This window comes from Limanda limanda, chromosome 3, assembly GCF_963576545.1.
Source record: "Limanda limanda chromosome 3, fLimLim1.1, whole genome shotgun sequence".
In the NCBI taxonomy this organism is placed as follows: Eukaryota; Metazoa; Chordata; class Actinopteri; order Pleuronectiformes; family Pleuronectidae; genus Limanda; species Limanda limanda.
The window spans coordinates 21151649-21168182 of record NC_083638.1 but is presented as its reverse complement, the minus strand read 5'-3'; the positions used below and the strand labels follow the sequence as shown (position 1 = coordinate 21168182).

Here is a 16534-nt window from a genome sequence, read left to right as displayed (position 1 = left end):
CCATTAAAAAACTTAACTGTTGCTGTGTTAAAACAGTTACTGAACCTTATAACTCTTTTGCAACTCTGACCCAACAAGAGCAATGTATGACTCAAGTCACTTTCATTTAAGAAAGAGTAAACTGGTTAATTTGGAAATGCTAAAGAGCCCAAATTGTTCTCCTTTTGTCTCTTGTCTAACAGACCACATCTCTTATCTGATAGGTTATTTTCAAATATATATATATATATATTTCTTAGACGGAGACCCTGGCAACTTGGGTCAATAACCCTTTTAGTGCAGCACCTGCTGGGTTGCAGCTCTGCTCAGGATGGAGTACTTATTTGAGTTGGCATCTGACTCCATCCTTAGATTAAAGTTCACATATAGCACAGTCAGCCAGTTCTGACCTGGTGGTGGAGTCGGTGTTCATAGGCCAAGGGGGTAATTTTTTTCTTTCTACCATGTCGATATTTTTTTTCCTTTTTTTTATCAAACACTGATGTGAAGAAGAAAGCTCCATGGGCATGACAGCATATCTATGATTTAGCTTATCAGGTCACTGACTGTGTTGTCTTTCTGGAACTGTGTGAACAGAGCCAAGTGAGTGAATGCGTGTCTACTTTGAAATGGACTGACTTTTCTATAATTGATTTTGACTGTGTGTATGGACTCTATACAACTTGGTGTTTATAAGGCCTATCCAGCTGTGTATGTGTACCATCTTGGCTGGATTTTACCTCAACGTCATCATAAAGGCCTAGCTGTGAAGGGTTGGTCGTCTGAGGACAGCATCGGTCTGTGAGCTAACAGCCCTGTAGCGGTTCTGCCATGACATTAAACTTTTTACAGGCTCCTTTACTCCATAACGTCGAGGTCGGCTGCAGGGAACCAGTATTTGTGCTGCTCTTATTTGCAGGATATCTGCAGTCTTTCAAAGTCTAGAATTTGTAATAATTTGAGGTCTTAAAAAGTTTAAAATATGTTTAGACATACAAAGTCTTATATACATTTAAGTCTCAATGTTAACGCTACTTCCGTTATATATATTCTTTACAAGACTAATTAATACCTATTGTCAATCATGGGTAAGTGTAAGCAATTCTGGGACTCTCATATTCCTTTATATTTGTCGTACTGGACATGGGTATTCAATTTGATTAATTATGGTCTCAAAATCTTAAATTGAATTTGTTAAAACCTGCATAAATGCAGTTTCCACTATGGGAACTTGGTAACAGTTTCCAAACGCTTCCAATAACTTGAACATGAGTTTTTTCCTCTAGGATGCAAGAAATATCTCATATTGCCCGTAAAAGTGACTTCCTCACAGTGCTTTAATGAATGTTTAACCTGAGTTATAAATTTAGGTTTTTTTACATTTCTTTCTCCACAGAGCACCTTGAAGATTTAGTGTCACCACCACCACCTTAAATGTGTCAGGAACTTGCTCACAATGTGTTGAGCGACAAAAGCAGCTCATTGAGTTATGGGTCATTAAGTTCCTGTTGTGGAAAAGGCCTCAGTGTTTCCAGGACAATGATGTCTTCAAGTTTCAAACTGGTTGAGGTTTCCCTACTAATGGAAAAAGTGAAAACACAGACGTTACGCAAACAAAAATAAGACCAGAGCCATGTCAAGTGCAATAAGAGGGAGAAGTAGAAGTGAAGGGCTTTTCATCTTCATAAAGGCTTAAGGCATCAGGCTTTGTGACAGAGGTTGTTTCACTGGGCAGCCACAATGTTGTGGATATTGGAAAAATTTGACTGATGGCAAGGCTGCAGATGTGGGCAAGTTACTCATCTGAAAATCACATGGCACAAGAATCTGTCATCTGTTCGATGCCCAGATGAAAAACACGAGGCTTAAAAGTTCACACTTCCCTACTTTGTTGAATAAAGGACTAAATTAGAACTTTTTTTTTTGTATAAAGGAATGAAACATGTTGAAGTTCAGAATGTCTCTTATGTTGCCTGAAGGAGACATGATAATTGCATGATAGCTAATAATCCCCAGGGGAGACATTCACGGCTTTTGTGCAACGTTACCCTCAGTTGGCTGTAAAATGCTGAGCAATGATCAATCTAATCACAATGTCACTCTTTTGATCCCTGTACCATTTGAATGTAACTGATATTTTTGCCAATCACTCTACCCTGAATCTCTACAAATAAATTCTGCATGTGAATATCCAGATTCTGTGGGCGATGGACACGATTTTAGTGCCAGAAGCCTGGTGTTAGAGTTGGTTTAAAAAAAGGCATCTCTAGTTGATTTTTTTTTGGACTGATTACTGTGTAATCTCAGAGGTTGTGTCATGAATAGAAGCAGTCATTTAATTTGTACCCACAAGTTAATCGTGAAAAAGTACTGGGGTTTTTCCAGCATTACATCACAGTGGGATGGCTTTCAACATTAAATCAACAAACATATCCCTGAAATCATAAGCACACTTTCACCAGCCATCAAGAAGAAGCCTTCTGGCTCCGTTTCGAATTTGACCAATCAGGTTTGAACCGCCTTAGGTTGCCTGCAGTTTAACAGACCACATGGAGAGCAAAAGATGCAGAAACACATTTATAGCTTTTCACTGTGCATTTTGTGAGGAGAAACATTCGTCAGGAATAGAAGACTGTCTAGATTTGAAGACAACAGTGAATGGGTTCCAAGATTCCCCTACCTCTAACAATGAAAAAATTAGAACTTTTCAGAAATATTAGCAGATTGTAAATAACTAAACTAATTTAGGTGCACCCAACATTTATCACTGCTCCTTTTGGCACCGCAATAATACACAAGTATACCTTTTCTTGACAGTTCCCATATGCATTGGTGATTTCTTATCTAGGGCTTTGTTTGATTTGGTCTGTTTAGAATATTGATTGAGTTTATTGTTCAATACCAATAAAATAAATAAAACATCCACCAAAACAATAAATAAAATGGACTCTCTGGCTCTGTTAACGAGATTAGCTCTTGAATAAATATTAATCATTTGGCACAGGATATATGTTACCAGCTATGAAAACTGTATAGTTATGATTCAGATGAACATTTACAGCTTCGTCCAGTGAATGTGTGAATGGCAAACTGTACTGTCAAGTGCTTTGAGTGGTCATCCAGACTAGAAAAGCGCTTTATGAATACAAACCATTTTGCTTCACCGATCTTTGGTTGCACTGACTTCACCCAAATCTGCGACTCTCCCTGCAGTGTTAAGACTAACAACAACTGTCAAAGCATTCATTCTAATGCATAGATATCCCTGACACCAAATAAATACTCAGGTTAATGAGTAAGGAGCAACAGAATAACTGCTGCAGGACAAATACTGAAGAGGGGAAAACAAGGAGAAGTTTGGTAGAAAGGTACTCCTGATGTGCAAACCCATTATCAGGTGTGTTGGGCAGCTCCGGCTGCTCTCCCCTGCTTTAAAAGACACTGCTTGTTATGTCGAGCTGCCACTGTGGCGGACCATGCTCCTTTTCTACCCATTCACTGCAATGAGTAATAAGGCTCCAGCCTCATTATGTAAACAAGTTGCCCAACTATTTTAGGAGGCTAAATCGCTTGTGCCTGCATAAGTCTCATTTTCTCAACTTATCTCAACTCTCTGATGCACAAACTAAATATGGTAATGTCCTACATCCTGCGGCCCTGTTATCAAGCGCACTTTAACTGCAATGTTGCCTCAAGTGTAATTTCCAAAATCCACAGGCTTTATTCTTCCCAACTCCATATGGAGAAGTGTCATATCATTTTATTGCAGCCTCCAATCCTTTCACAATTTGTCTCCAGACATTGTTTGGCTCTTTGCAAAACATAATTGTGTCAACAGTCACTAGAGATGAGAAACCAGACCTCTTGATAAGTGCTCTCCAACAAGGTAAATTTGGCAGGCAGGAAGGGAGCAAACATGCAAACAAACCAGCAGACAGTCATTTTCCACTGTCTGTTACCATGCATTTTAATGAGGTGGATGGATTAATGCCTCACTTCAGTAATGGGCTACTCTGAGAGCACCCGTTAAGCTTGTTCTGCTTTATCAGCGCCCGGCTTATCACATCAGTAATGGTCACTCACGAGTCCTGATCCGTTTCCACATCATTTTTCCATCTAAATGTCTTTGTTGTAAATGGCCTTTTTCCTCCAGTGGAAAAAGGTTAAACTCCTCAGAAACAACATCTTGAGATCAGATGGTTGAAGACACGCATTCTTTACTTTCCATATAATGGCTGAGACGCTTGGCAGCATAACAATTGGCTTCATTTGGTTGAGTGAAGGTTTTGTGTCAATCGATGTGGGTGTGTGTACTTTGTCCCTGTGTGTGTAAATCTGGGCATTTCTGCATGTGTACAAGTGTTTGTTTTTCCTATCTTTTGACAAATCTCTGGTCAGACTGAGGACACTCTGCATTCATTTGTGTTCCGGTAGCTGTTCCAAGTATCCTTGCAATCTTTTCTTTCTGTTCTAAAATTTGGGGACAATTTATATTCTCAAAAAAACTACAGATGAGTAGAAATGAGTAGGCATAGTACATGTTTCTAAACACATGATTCAGATGATCAGATTAGTGATTTCCTACATTACCCAGAATTACTTTTGACAAACTTTTTTCAGAGGACTATTGGTAAAAGTGTTGGTCATGGAAAAGCCCTTTAAATTTTGGTACGGTTTCAGATCAGGAAGGGGATCAAGGACACTTTGTTTTGACAGATTTTAAAGGAAATGATTAATTGGTCATCATGAAAAAAAAATCAAGCATATGATTTCCATAGGTGTGTGAAATTTGACACAGCTTGATTGATCTCAAGGGGACTGTTTGGCCTTGGTGGAAGTATGAGCTCTAGTGAGTGAAATTCTGCTGTTGTCTGTGGGATATAATTTTATATAGAAATCAACGTGCCCAGAAATGCAAGATGCATTACAAATATTTAGAAAAAAAAAAACATTGGATGGATGAATCAGACATGGTCGTTTTGTTTCTAAGGATATGTTTTTATAAGATTCTTAATGGACTCTTGACCTCGTTTTCGTTTATCTGTATCCCACCCCCAGCTTCTTTTTTTCTAGTCTAACACAATGGAACTGATACCTGCTCTTAATTCGCTCTTCAGAAAGACTGCAGGCTTTTTTTCCAGTTTGTAATCTTTTCTACTTGGTCTAGTTCTTATTTTTTTAAATGTACACATATGCATGCACATGCCTGCACACATGCTTGCGGCAGTGGTTTGAGCTGAATATCACTGTAAAGTGCATCTTCCCTCTCGGCTATTGCCTCCCCATTTTCCACTGGCTTTGTTTGCAGGGACCTTTTGTGTTGGCCTTGCTGGAGTCGGCCTGTTTACCGTGATTAAACGGGAGCAGAGAAGGTCGGGGGAATGATTCGTGGCTCTTTTTGAATGAAGGAATGTTGCGGTACCCACTGCAGTAGCTTTGCGCTACTTCAACAAAACATCTTTCAGAAAACTATCATGTGGTTATGCTGCTCATAGTTTTGTTTAACTGTGTGTGCAGCAGTCATTTTGTTTACGACTCTCCTTTTCTCTTTAGCGAATTCACTAAGTAACATTTCATTGCATATAGAGCTGTAAACACAAGCTGAGTATCTTCATAGATGTTCAATCGGTTCATGGGTAGACAGTATATTCTATTTTTATGTTATTTAACGGAATGTAAAAATGTTACTCTGAACAGACAATCACTTATGTTCTACATTCATTATAGTCTCAGCGTTGCAATTTACACCTGTCTATATAAGGTTTTTTTTAAACAAATAATTATTTTACAACCCAAGAATTTGACTTTACAGTGATGTAAACAGTAAAAAGCAAGACTATTATGTCTGTTTTTAATTGATACTAAACTTGCATTCAGATAGTATTCAGACCCTTGACAAAAAGAGGCTTGAGCCCTATATTTTATTTCAATCCTATGCCAATTTTTTTTAATACTTTCCCCCCCTTATTAGTTTGCACATTTATTTAAAAAGGGAAACTGATAGACTTTGTTTTAGCACTTGATATTTAAATAGCCATATGGAATAACTGATCCAATTGCTTTGTCTTTCTAGGTATTTGGTGATTATTATCACTTCCGACATCGCACAGTAGTGAAGAGGTCGCTGTCGGATCACAGAGGGACACAAGTCCGTCTACAAAGAGACTCCAAGGTAAGAAGGTTATTTTGGGAGGGGTACAGTTTTTATTAAGATATGTTCTATGTGTGGGTTATTAGAAAAAACTAAGGAGCAGAGTCACTAGTTGAGCAGCCGAGTACTGTGCCTCAGTGCAGTTGCGCTGATTTTATTCATATCGCGATACATATCGATATCGGCTGATTATGTTTTTTATGCTGTTTTGCAAGAGAGTTGGAGGTTAGTTTGAAACTGAACTTGTGTCCTACGCCATTAGGAAGAAGAGAGGGAGGAGTTTGAAATTAATTAACTTTCATGGCTCTGGGAATACAGTCACTGTTTTTGAACTTGTGAAAGATTATATGAGCATTCACTAAAGACTCACCTGTCAGAAACAAAATGTAAGTTGTAAAACCCTGATGACCTTTGTTTTAGAGTATATCAAATTGCTATATAGCTGTGAAACAGTTTTCATAACACAGCCTAACTTTTTTATTAATTTGGGGAGAAAGGTGGTAGTCTGTTCTTTTGACTGGGAAGTTTATTTTGATTTCAAAGAGCCTCTTGTCATCCTCCTCAAAATCAAATTTTAAGTTCAGAAGTTTCAGCTGGCGGCTGTACTTCGGAGCAGATGTGGACCTGTCTCATGTCACTGATACATGAATTTTTTTTTAAACCAGAGTGGCATTTCTCGCTGTGCTCACTGACACATGTCAATGTGAAACTTATTAATTGGAACAGTGGTCTGTTTTCTTTTTCATTTGGGCTCTGTGGGTCACTGGCTGACAACAACACTGTCAGGATCAGGTTGAAGTGCAGTAGGTTAGTGTTGACAGCTGGCTTACCCAGAGCTAAATAGATTAAAGTCAAAAATTGATCTGAAATGGCGTCGTATAACCAATAGTGATCAGGTGACTCCATTACTGATCAAGCTGATATAGGCTCAGGCTTCTCTGCTATGTCGCTGTTTGATATTTTTTTCACACTATTCCTCATTTCCCTGCGTTCTAAGTCTCTCAATTTATATCAAGATGTTTACACCTAAACTATGTCCAGGCTTTTCAGTAAAGTTACAGTAATTTGGACAAGTCTCCCTATAAATATATACGAGTGCAACTGCAGATGCATTGTATACGACAAAACAGATCTGATACCTTCAGTAAAAGTTGATGAAATCTGGCCAAGCTATCCCCGGCCATGCTTTCTTGCTCTGCAGGGACACACTGGGAATAATATAGCTTCTCCTGGGTTTGTTATCATCCATGTTAGATATGTTCCATGTCCCACTTTGGGATTTTCTTGAATATTGTGACTCTATTTCCTGTTGTTGAATGCTTTGAAGAGTGTCTTATTACTGACCAAGGTATCTGGACTTCTGCCAGACCTCATAGACTGGCTGACGGAATGGAAACTGGAAACGGAATCTGTTTGTCAGAAGCTCTACACTTCAATATGAACCTAGCAGTAGGTTTAGGATGAAGAAAAAAAATCACATATGATTGATGAAGGTCGGCTGAACTTCTAATTGGTGTTTACAGTGGTAAATAAAAAAACTTGATTGTGGAACCTCAGTTGACCTTATTTAAGTATATGTTTATTAACAGGGATTTGTTGACAAAGAAGATTGTTTGTTGAACTGCTAACAGCCAAACCAAAAAGCTTGAATAACAATAGAAACATCTCAGCATTACAGAAAATGTGACGAAGAAGATAACAAGCCTCTGTCACAGAAGTCATGTCAGCATTATTAGTATATGGAGAATGGAGACTGTCTCAAGACAGATCGCATCCTAATGCCAGCGACAAGATGGCCACTTCTTGCACGAAAACTTTAAACATCTTAATCTAAATCATGCCTGTGAAGGTCTTAAGGTCTCTCAGGTCATCCATCAGCAAGACATAACTTAAGTTGGGCATTATGGACCTCATATACAATATTAAATATATTAACAGATATTTGTTGTTTAAGTTCTGCACTGTATTACCCTGGACGTATGAGCATTATGTGTTTGGGTTGTCTGTCTGTCTGTCCCATTCTCGTTAACCCGATTGCTCAAGAACTTCTTGAGGGAATTCCTCACACAGACACATCTCTTCCGACTACTAGTAGCACTTATACAGCGCTTAGATATAGCACTTTGTAGTTCTTATTGTGAAATGAAATGTAATGGACAGGTGTGAGGGTTTTAGGACCTAGATGCTTAGTTGAAATAGATCTGTGTCCTCTATGGCCTGAAAATCTAAAAACTCAGGCGAATTACGGGGGAAACTGTATTCAACCAAGTTGGGGATTCCATATATCAGACAGCAGCCTTGGCCGCGGACAGGCAGTTTTTCGTTCCTGGCCTCAAACCACTGATTTGTTTTAGGGTCATAGTATTCAACATTAGTGGTGTTGCACAAGATGCTTTTACCCCCAACAGCAAAGATCCGGTCTTCAATCTCTGCGAGGAAAAAGTTGCTGCGGGGTGTCAGCATGGAGGACACTACATGCCAGGTGTTGGCCTGGGGGTTGTAGACCTCACCGGTTTTCAGACGGATGTTACCGTCAAGGCCACCAAGCTGTGTCGGGAAATTTGATGGGTCGTATCAATGGTTTTAAACGTCTCATGGTATGCACAGTATCAAGTAGATGGCAATTGTATTAATTAATAACCGCTGGATTAAAAGGTCAAAACTTACAAAATGTTACTTTTTGTCTGTCTTCTATGAGGATTTAATTGTAACTTCAGAACAGCTTATACATCTTAAAAGGCTGATAAATCGAGAAGGCTCAATGGATGGCAGTGTTTATCCAATGCAATACTGTATCTACCCTGAGGTTTGAATATGATATTTTGAGTAATATATCTGAAATATATATACCATGGCTGTAGGCTCTTGCTGGATAAAGGTGCTGGTCTCTTATACTTTACATTACATACTTTCATCAGTGATATGTGGATGTCAGGAGTGTTTTGTGTACTTACTGCATAGATTTGGTTTTGAAATGCAATAATTGCAACCCCATTGCGCCTGGTGTTCATGGGGGTGATCACAGTCCACTGGTCTGTCTGTGGATTGTAATATTCCGCCGTTTGCAGTGCCACGTTCCCACGTAAACCACCACAAACGTAAATCTGAAGAGAACAGGAGCAGTGGTACTTTTTAACTGGTGACTGTTTCCATCATGATAATAATCACAGTAAGAAAAACAATAATGAAACGGAAATATGCACAGTCTCACAGAATCTAAATACAAAATTAAATCAAGTGTTACTTGTCTCTCTTTTCTTTCCCGCTTTCCCCCCTCCTCCTCTCTTCTCTGCCACATTTATTTTCTTTCAACAGACTAGGTTAGGGCAGACAAAAGATTTATTGAAATATTCTGATACCATTGTCAGATAATTAGTGAATTACAGCTGACATGCAACAGTAACATCTAGTGAAGAAACTACCAGTCACACCTTAAGGGGATTGGACCAATAATTAGATGGCCAATATCACAGAGATGTCTTTAAATGTCAAGTAATACATTGTGTAAAATTGTGATATGAAATATATAAATGTGTGTGTGTGTGTGTGTGTGTGTGTGTGTGTCTGTGTGTTAGTAAAAGACTCAAATTTGTTCACTTACCCACACAACAGCAGAAGATCATACTACTATGTTACTATGTGTGCAGTAATGCAATGCATGCACATATACTATGATTCCCCATAGTACTTCTTTTATTTCTATTTCCTATCACACTTCACATACCTTGCCATCAAGTGTTGTGCAAGAGGCGCCAGTTCTCCGATCATGCATGCTTGCAATACGTTTCCACTGGTTGGTTTTGGGGAAGTAGCGCTCTACACTTTTGAGGTGACCATTTTCATTTTGGCCTCCAATTGCATAGATGAAGCCATTCAGCACCGTTACGGTCACATCGCTGCGACAATAGTGCATGTTTCCCACTTCCTGCCAGGTGTGTTTGCCCAGGTCCAACCTGCACACACTGTTTAAAAACTCTCCAAGGTCCCCTGAATATCCTGTAAGGCCACCAATGCAGTAGACGTACCCATCAAGGAAGGCAGCTTTGTGATGCGTCCGAGGATGCTCCATATTGTTATTAACCACGATCCATTGGTCAGCGCGGACATCGTACGCCTGAACGTCTTTAGTTATTTGGTCTTTGTTGAAGCCTCCAATGGCCAACAGTATGACTTTAGGCAGACGAGGATGGGAAAGAGATTTGCAGAAATCGGTGTCCCAGAATATAATATTGCATGAGATGATTTTGAGACATCGTGAGACAATTTTCTGGCAATCCATGTTGTTCTTCACCAGCTCGTTGGACTTCACATTGGACATAATGTAATCCTTGCTTGTCAGAGCCAGACGGACCTAAACAGGGAGAAGAGGATAGAGTATGTTAATGTAGAGTATATTTAGACTAGATGTAGTGACAGAACATTATTTTACCTTAGACAAAAGCAAAGCAATGTGTCCTTTGCGTTCTTCAGGGATGTGGGCTATCCAGCAAAGGATGGCATCAAACACAGTACTCTCCATCTTCACGTTGAGATCATCGCTAGCAAGAAGTTTGTATAACTCGCGCACTGTGAGTTGCAGGAACTCTTCACAGGGAATGACCTCCTCAAAGTGATCTGTGATATAGTGGAAGGCCTGACACCGCAGCTTGGGGCTGAAGCAGACATTTGTGAACTGCCAGATGCCGATGCAGTTCTTTTGGCAAAGCTTTTCACCCATGAAGTCGGAGCAGATTTGTGTGATGCCTGTTACATTGAGCAAATCAGCTGCAAGCATTAAGTCCTGTACGTTGTCCACCATCACAGGAACGAAATCGGTGTATGCAAACTCAATGACTAGCTGCATGATCTTAGGAGACATCAAGGGTATTTCAACAGCTCTTTGTGCAGGCCAGTTCTCAAAGAGAGTTCTGATGGAGACAAAGCAGATGAGTAAAAATTGATATTTAACCATTTTAAACTGACAATAACAGTGTAAAAATACGTTTTGCGTTTCCTTAGCAGAAGGGATGAAGTGAAAAGAAAATAACCATGATCTTTTCAAGTGAGCACAATTCTTCTATTAATGAAGCCTGTTGGCTGTAAGATCTCTATATTAGTCTGGGTACATTTATGGTCTTGTTGACTCTTTTTAGTTTTCACTTAAGTATAAATCAAACGAATAACTGTCATTGGAAATCAAAATGATGGGTTTTCTTTTTCCGATGTAAATATATAATTTTCCTTGATAGAAATGGTCGATACAAGGTCGATAGAAATTATTTCATCCATGTTTTGACAGACAACACAAACAGCCATTTCACCGAGCCAATCATGTGGCTGGAATAGAGTAACATTCACTTCAGGTTAGGTTGTTGCGAACAGCACAGAAGGTAGGAGCAGCAGAAGGTGGAAGACTCTGCATCAATGCAGCGACTGAACATAATCGAGTCATGTTACCCGCTACGTTCATTGAAGAATTATAACCACCACTGCTTCAGGAGAGACGCACATTAAAATTCCGGTCGTCCTGTATGTGTCACAGTCTCTGTCGGAGTCTGCTTCCTCCTCACTCCCCCGCTGACCTGCGCTCATTTTACACTTTACCAATAAACACCATCATTGATCACAAGTTATAGGACACGTACAGGACTGACATTTACTTTTTGCTTGTTTGATTAGCTCTAGAGTTTATGAGACATGTTTAATCCTGCTATACAACACAAGACGTAACTTGACGCACACAGACAGGACATCAGGGATAAAGTAAACGGAACGAGTCGGAGTCATGATCCGACATCATCGATTAATAACTAAATACATGTGATTATCAGTTTGTGTGTGAGAGGGACAGAGATGCGCACAAACACACACATACTCTTGCAGACAGAATAGAATTTTCCTCCCGCAGATTTTGACACAACGTTTTGTTTTAACGCCATTGTTGCAGAAGAAGCGATGCCCCGTTTATTCAGGAACATTAAAATGAATTCAGCAGGTTTTTATAAGATCAGCTCTGTGTGAGTGATTAGAAAACAGCAGAGGAGCTATTTAACCTGCGCAGAGTAAGACTCCTCAGTGTAGTGCCAATGATTTGATTTATACCGCAATACATTTTGATATCGGCTGATAACTGAAGATTTGTTTCCGTATTGCCCAGCCCTAGGACCAGTCAAATGCCTTCATGTATGTGGGTTGGATGTGGGCTAAATCTGGGCCACAAAAAATGTCTACGGTGGTACTTAGTGTATAGAGCATATATAAAATGCCACCTTTTTTAGTGTACTGTTTTTATTGTTCTATGTCCTATCGGTCTATGTCCTGTTCATAGCAGAATTGACCATAAAGTAGACATTTACTTTTTTTGTGGTCCAATATTCAGTCTACCCCTACTTCATATTACTGTTTTATGGGGCTGATTAACTCGTATACAGTCAGAATTAATTATTTTTCCTTCTTGTTTTGGAAAGCATTATTAAACAGACAATTCTAATTTCAATTTAAAAACAGGTCTTCTACTTACAAAAATCAATATCCATAACCACTGCACATCACAGGAAACTGTCATGATTTACTGAATATGTAAGGGGTATAACATAAATCTGTGTGTGATCACTCACTGGAGGAAGGTGCTGCAGTTGCAGAGGATGATCCTGTGAATTGGAAACTTGACATCTTCAACTTCAATGACTGCATCGCAGAATTTCCCTGTCATGTGGAACTCTTTAAACATTGCGCTATTTTTTTTTAAACACAGCAACGGCAGGTTAGACGGCCTTTTAGTGATGTGAGAATTGTATATTCCTCACTGTGTTGCCAAGATTCTTCTTATTCTTTGTTTGGTTTATTGGTGGGTGGCAGTCAAGGTCTGTTACCGCCATTTACTGTGCTCCTCTTCTTCATTGTTCAGTTTATGAAATACTTTGCTGAATAAAACTGAAGTGTATGACGATGAAAGGTAAAGGCCAACATCAAAGCAATGTGATATCAAACTGCCAATGTAATGAAGCACTACAGAGAAGTAGGGACCAAAGGGAATAATTGGAGAACTGTGGGAAGTGTTTAGGTTTAACCTTTTAAGGTTGTTTGATCACAGCCTTGGGGCTTTTGACCGACTTTGTAAGAAGGAAGAAGAAGAAGAAGAATATGGCGGTAATGCACCTTGAAGTTGGGTGTCACTGGCCAGTTAACAAAACGAAAAAGTATAATTGTCAATAAACAGGAAGAAGAAGAAGATCATAGGAAGTTTGAAGACACTAGATGGTGGTAATGCACCTTGATGTTGATTGCCACCCGCCCATGAGCCAAACAAAGGATTGTAAAAAAAATGAAGGCCAAGAACAAAAGCAATGAGATGATTTCATCCATGCATGATGAAAAGCCTCCCACAGACACCCACCAATCACAGAAAAAGCTGAATCTTAAGTATAACGAGAAAAGTTAAACATGACTCGTGGTTTGGTCTCTCAGGACAGATATCAATACCAGCTCTGAACACGGCCTTGTCGGCAAAGAAATAACTGAAATAAATCTGTAACTCTGATACTGCCTACCACGTTTTTACAAATCCTGCACTTGTGGCTGTGTTTCAGAGACTTACTGACATTGGTTGATGCTGGATAGTATCAACTTAATCAGCAACCGTTTCATCGCTAAGCAGAAATGTCCTGAAACAGCTGAAGATTTTGATGTTTGAATGGATCAAATTATTTGAAGTATGTGGGTGTAGTTTGCAACGAAAGCCTAAATATTGCAGAAAATATTTTCCTTTTTAGTATGAAGATAATAGTACAGTATGAATATAAAATGACAACAGGAATCAACTGAATGAGATGGATGTTTTGATGGTAGAATTCCCCAAAATGCGATTTGGGAAATGTTTTGGTTGTATGCACAGATTAAAGACACATTGTAGTTATTTGTAGGAAAAGCTCAGTGTGACTCTGTCTTTATAATCAATTACAATTGTTCAGGGTGATTCATTTCAATTCATTGTGCCACACAGCAGAAACCAAATGTGGAGACCAAATGTACGTATGTCTGAAAACAAGATGCATTGTAAGCAGGGAAATGAAAAAGGGAAGCCACATACACTGGTTTAATACACTACTAAGTAAACAAAACCATGCATTTCCTGCTGAAAATGTATATGAATGCTGAGCTGCTGAAGTGTATAATTGTCTCTTTGACGATAGAAATAATTTTATTTACAAAGAACAATTTCAATAAAATCTTTATTAGATTTCTGTCTGAGTGAAAATAACTCAGACTAGGTCCTTTTATCTAACTGAGTTTTGTCTCTGACTATAGAGGTCCTTTTCAGTCAGTGAAAAGGACCTTGAATTAGAATAAAGGTATTGTTGGATTGGCATTGGTTCAGTGTAGCAGATAATGTGACCTTCATTATTTCTTTCCTCTTTTACTCTAACGTCTCTAGTGATCTGCAGAGGCGGAAAGAGAGGTGTGCTGTAATTTGGTTGTCCTTCCTAGAGAGGATCAGTCTTTAATATAGGTTCAGTTTTTAAGAAAATGCCTGATCCTCTCCATCGACCCTGTTGTTTCAAACTAATGAAATAGTTCTTATGTAGGTTTGCGACTCACTTTGAGTTTCTCCGTCGACTTTGAAATGGATCAAAATACATGTTTATTGATTCAGTTTAGATAATGTTTCACAGATGATATTATGGCATTAATTTTAGAGTTGAAAAGATTTGATTAAATTCGAGGAGGAGACTAATCCCTGTATAAGACCTGTTGTATAGCACGCATTGTAAAAAATATATTTATTTAATGTTATACATAGTTTGCTAGTTTCTGAACACTGATACTTTGTACAGCTATATTATGTATCATCTCTACTTGTTTAGCAGCTGCAACTCTTTCAAAAATATGCCGCTTTCTGTCTGTAGTAGAAAAAGCAGTCACCCAGTTCTGAGTGGATTGTAAACTGCCACATCTACGAGCTGAACTCATTTTCCCAGTAAGAACCGGATGAACCCAGGTCAAGCTTCTCACCGGTGAAGGAAACGGCAATAACATGAAGTTGCGCACACATCTCTCTGCTCCTTGACTTAGAACAATGCTATTGTTGGATTGGCATAAGGCTCAGTGTAGCAAATAATGTGACCTTCATTATTTCTTTTACTCTGACGTCTCTAGTGATCTGTAGAGGCAGAGAGAAAGGGAGAGAGAGGTGTGCTGTGATTTGGTTGTCCTTCACATCAGGTGCTCTGTCCTTGCGGGAGGCAATTCTGTCTTCTCTCGCTGAAATTTTTCATCTGTTCTCGTCTACCTAAGCATTTTTCAGCCCAATTTTGCAGTGGAAGTGTGATGCGGGTGTGAAGCTATATGCTTTGCACCTCTGCCAGTATTTAGAAGCTTGCACATTACGAAAGCATGCTGCAGATTGGGTAGCTATAATGTTGTCAGACTTAGACTGAGTTTGTACCTCTGTGTGTACATTGTGTGTTAGGTACACCCATAAATAGTTGTGCTATATCCCATTTTACATCAACCGAGACATTTTAATTAGTTTCCTGGTGGTCTGGAATTCATCAGCAAGTCTCATTAGTGAGAAGTTCACCATATCCCAGTGGCTCTAATCTCACTGTCTGTGGTCACTCTGCCGAGAATTAGGATCTCTATTAATGCATTTGCATGGTGACCTACGTGGCTGGCATCATTGTAACTGACAGTGAGCCTCAATGGTAATTCTATAATTGATGAGCATCAACCAGTTTTCATTTGCATTGCTAATCTCTTCATGTGTTTGTGCATTTTTTGTAGGTGACCTGGGCAGAACAACAGGTGTCGAAGCGGAGGAAAAAGAGGGATACTTTCGAAGAACCTTCAGATCCCAAGTTCAGAGACCAGTGGTACCTGGTGAGTAAGACAAGTGTTGTGTGGGTGTGTATTTGTGGTATTTTGGCATGTGCATACTGGTTGAGCCTTTCATCCACCAAGAGTCAATGAAGATGATTCAATTTGGGGATTTGATCTTGTGACCAAGTCAAAGGACAAGCCTGTATGAATCCAGTATACTGTATTTATGTGAAGGACTGCTGTGTCTGTAGCTCAAATCTGATTGGCTTCAGCTTTAGGTTCGGTTCAACAAAAGTAAACTGGGCAACTTTTGAGTTCAGAATTGCATGCTATAAAAAAATCTTGGTTTACTTTAGTCCATAGACAGCACAGCAACAAAGGAAGAAAGACAGAGGCGATTCATCTTGAAGCTCCCTTGTTTTCAGCTGATTGATTTTCACATTTCACTTGAAGAATGTCATTGATACATTGGCTTGTTAAAAGCAGCAGTTAAAAACCCCTGAGATTTTCTGTTCAGCTCCACTTTTTCTTCAATTACTGCGAAGGTGCTTCAGGCTGGAGAAGATTCATGGTGATGCAAAACTGACTAGTATCACCAGTTGTTCA

The 16534-nt window shown here is 39.2% G+C and overlaps 1 protein-coding gene across 3 annotated transcripts in view; it reads left to right on the top strand.

Moving 5' to 3' along the window:
* furina (furin (paired basic amino acid cleaving enzyme) a) overlaps positions 1 to 16534 on the top strand; it is a 78458-nt gene that overhangs the window by 28787 nt on the left and 33137 nt on the right. For all 3 annotated transcript variants that reach the window (XM_061067943.1, XM_061067944.1, XM_061067942.1), the window contains exons 3-4: positions 6053 to 6151; positions 15893 to 15988. In XM_061067943.1, the coding sequence (XP_060923926.1) occupies positions 6053 to 6151; positions 15893 to 15988 (195 nt within the window). The remainder of the gene's footprint in view (positions 1 to 6052; positions 6152 to 15892; positions 15989 to 16534) is intronic.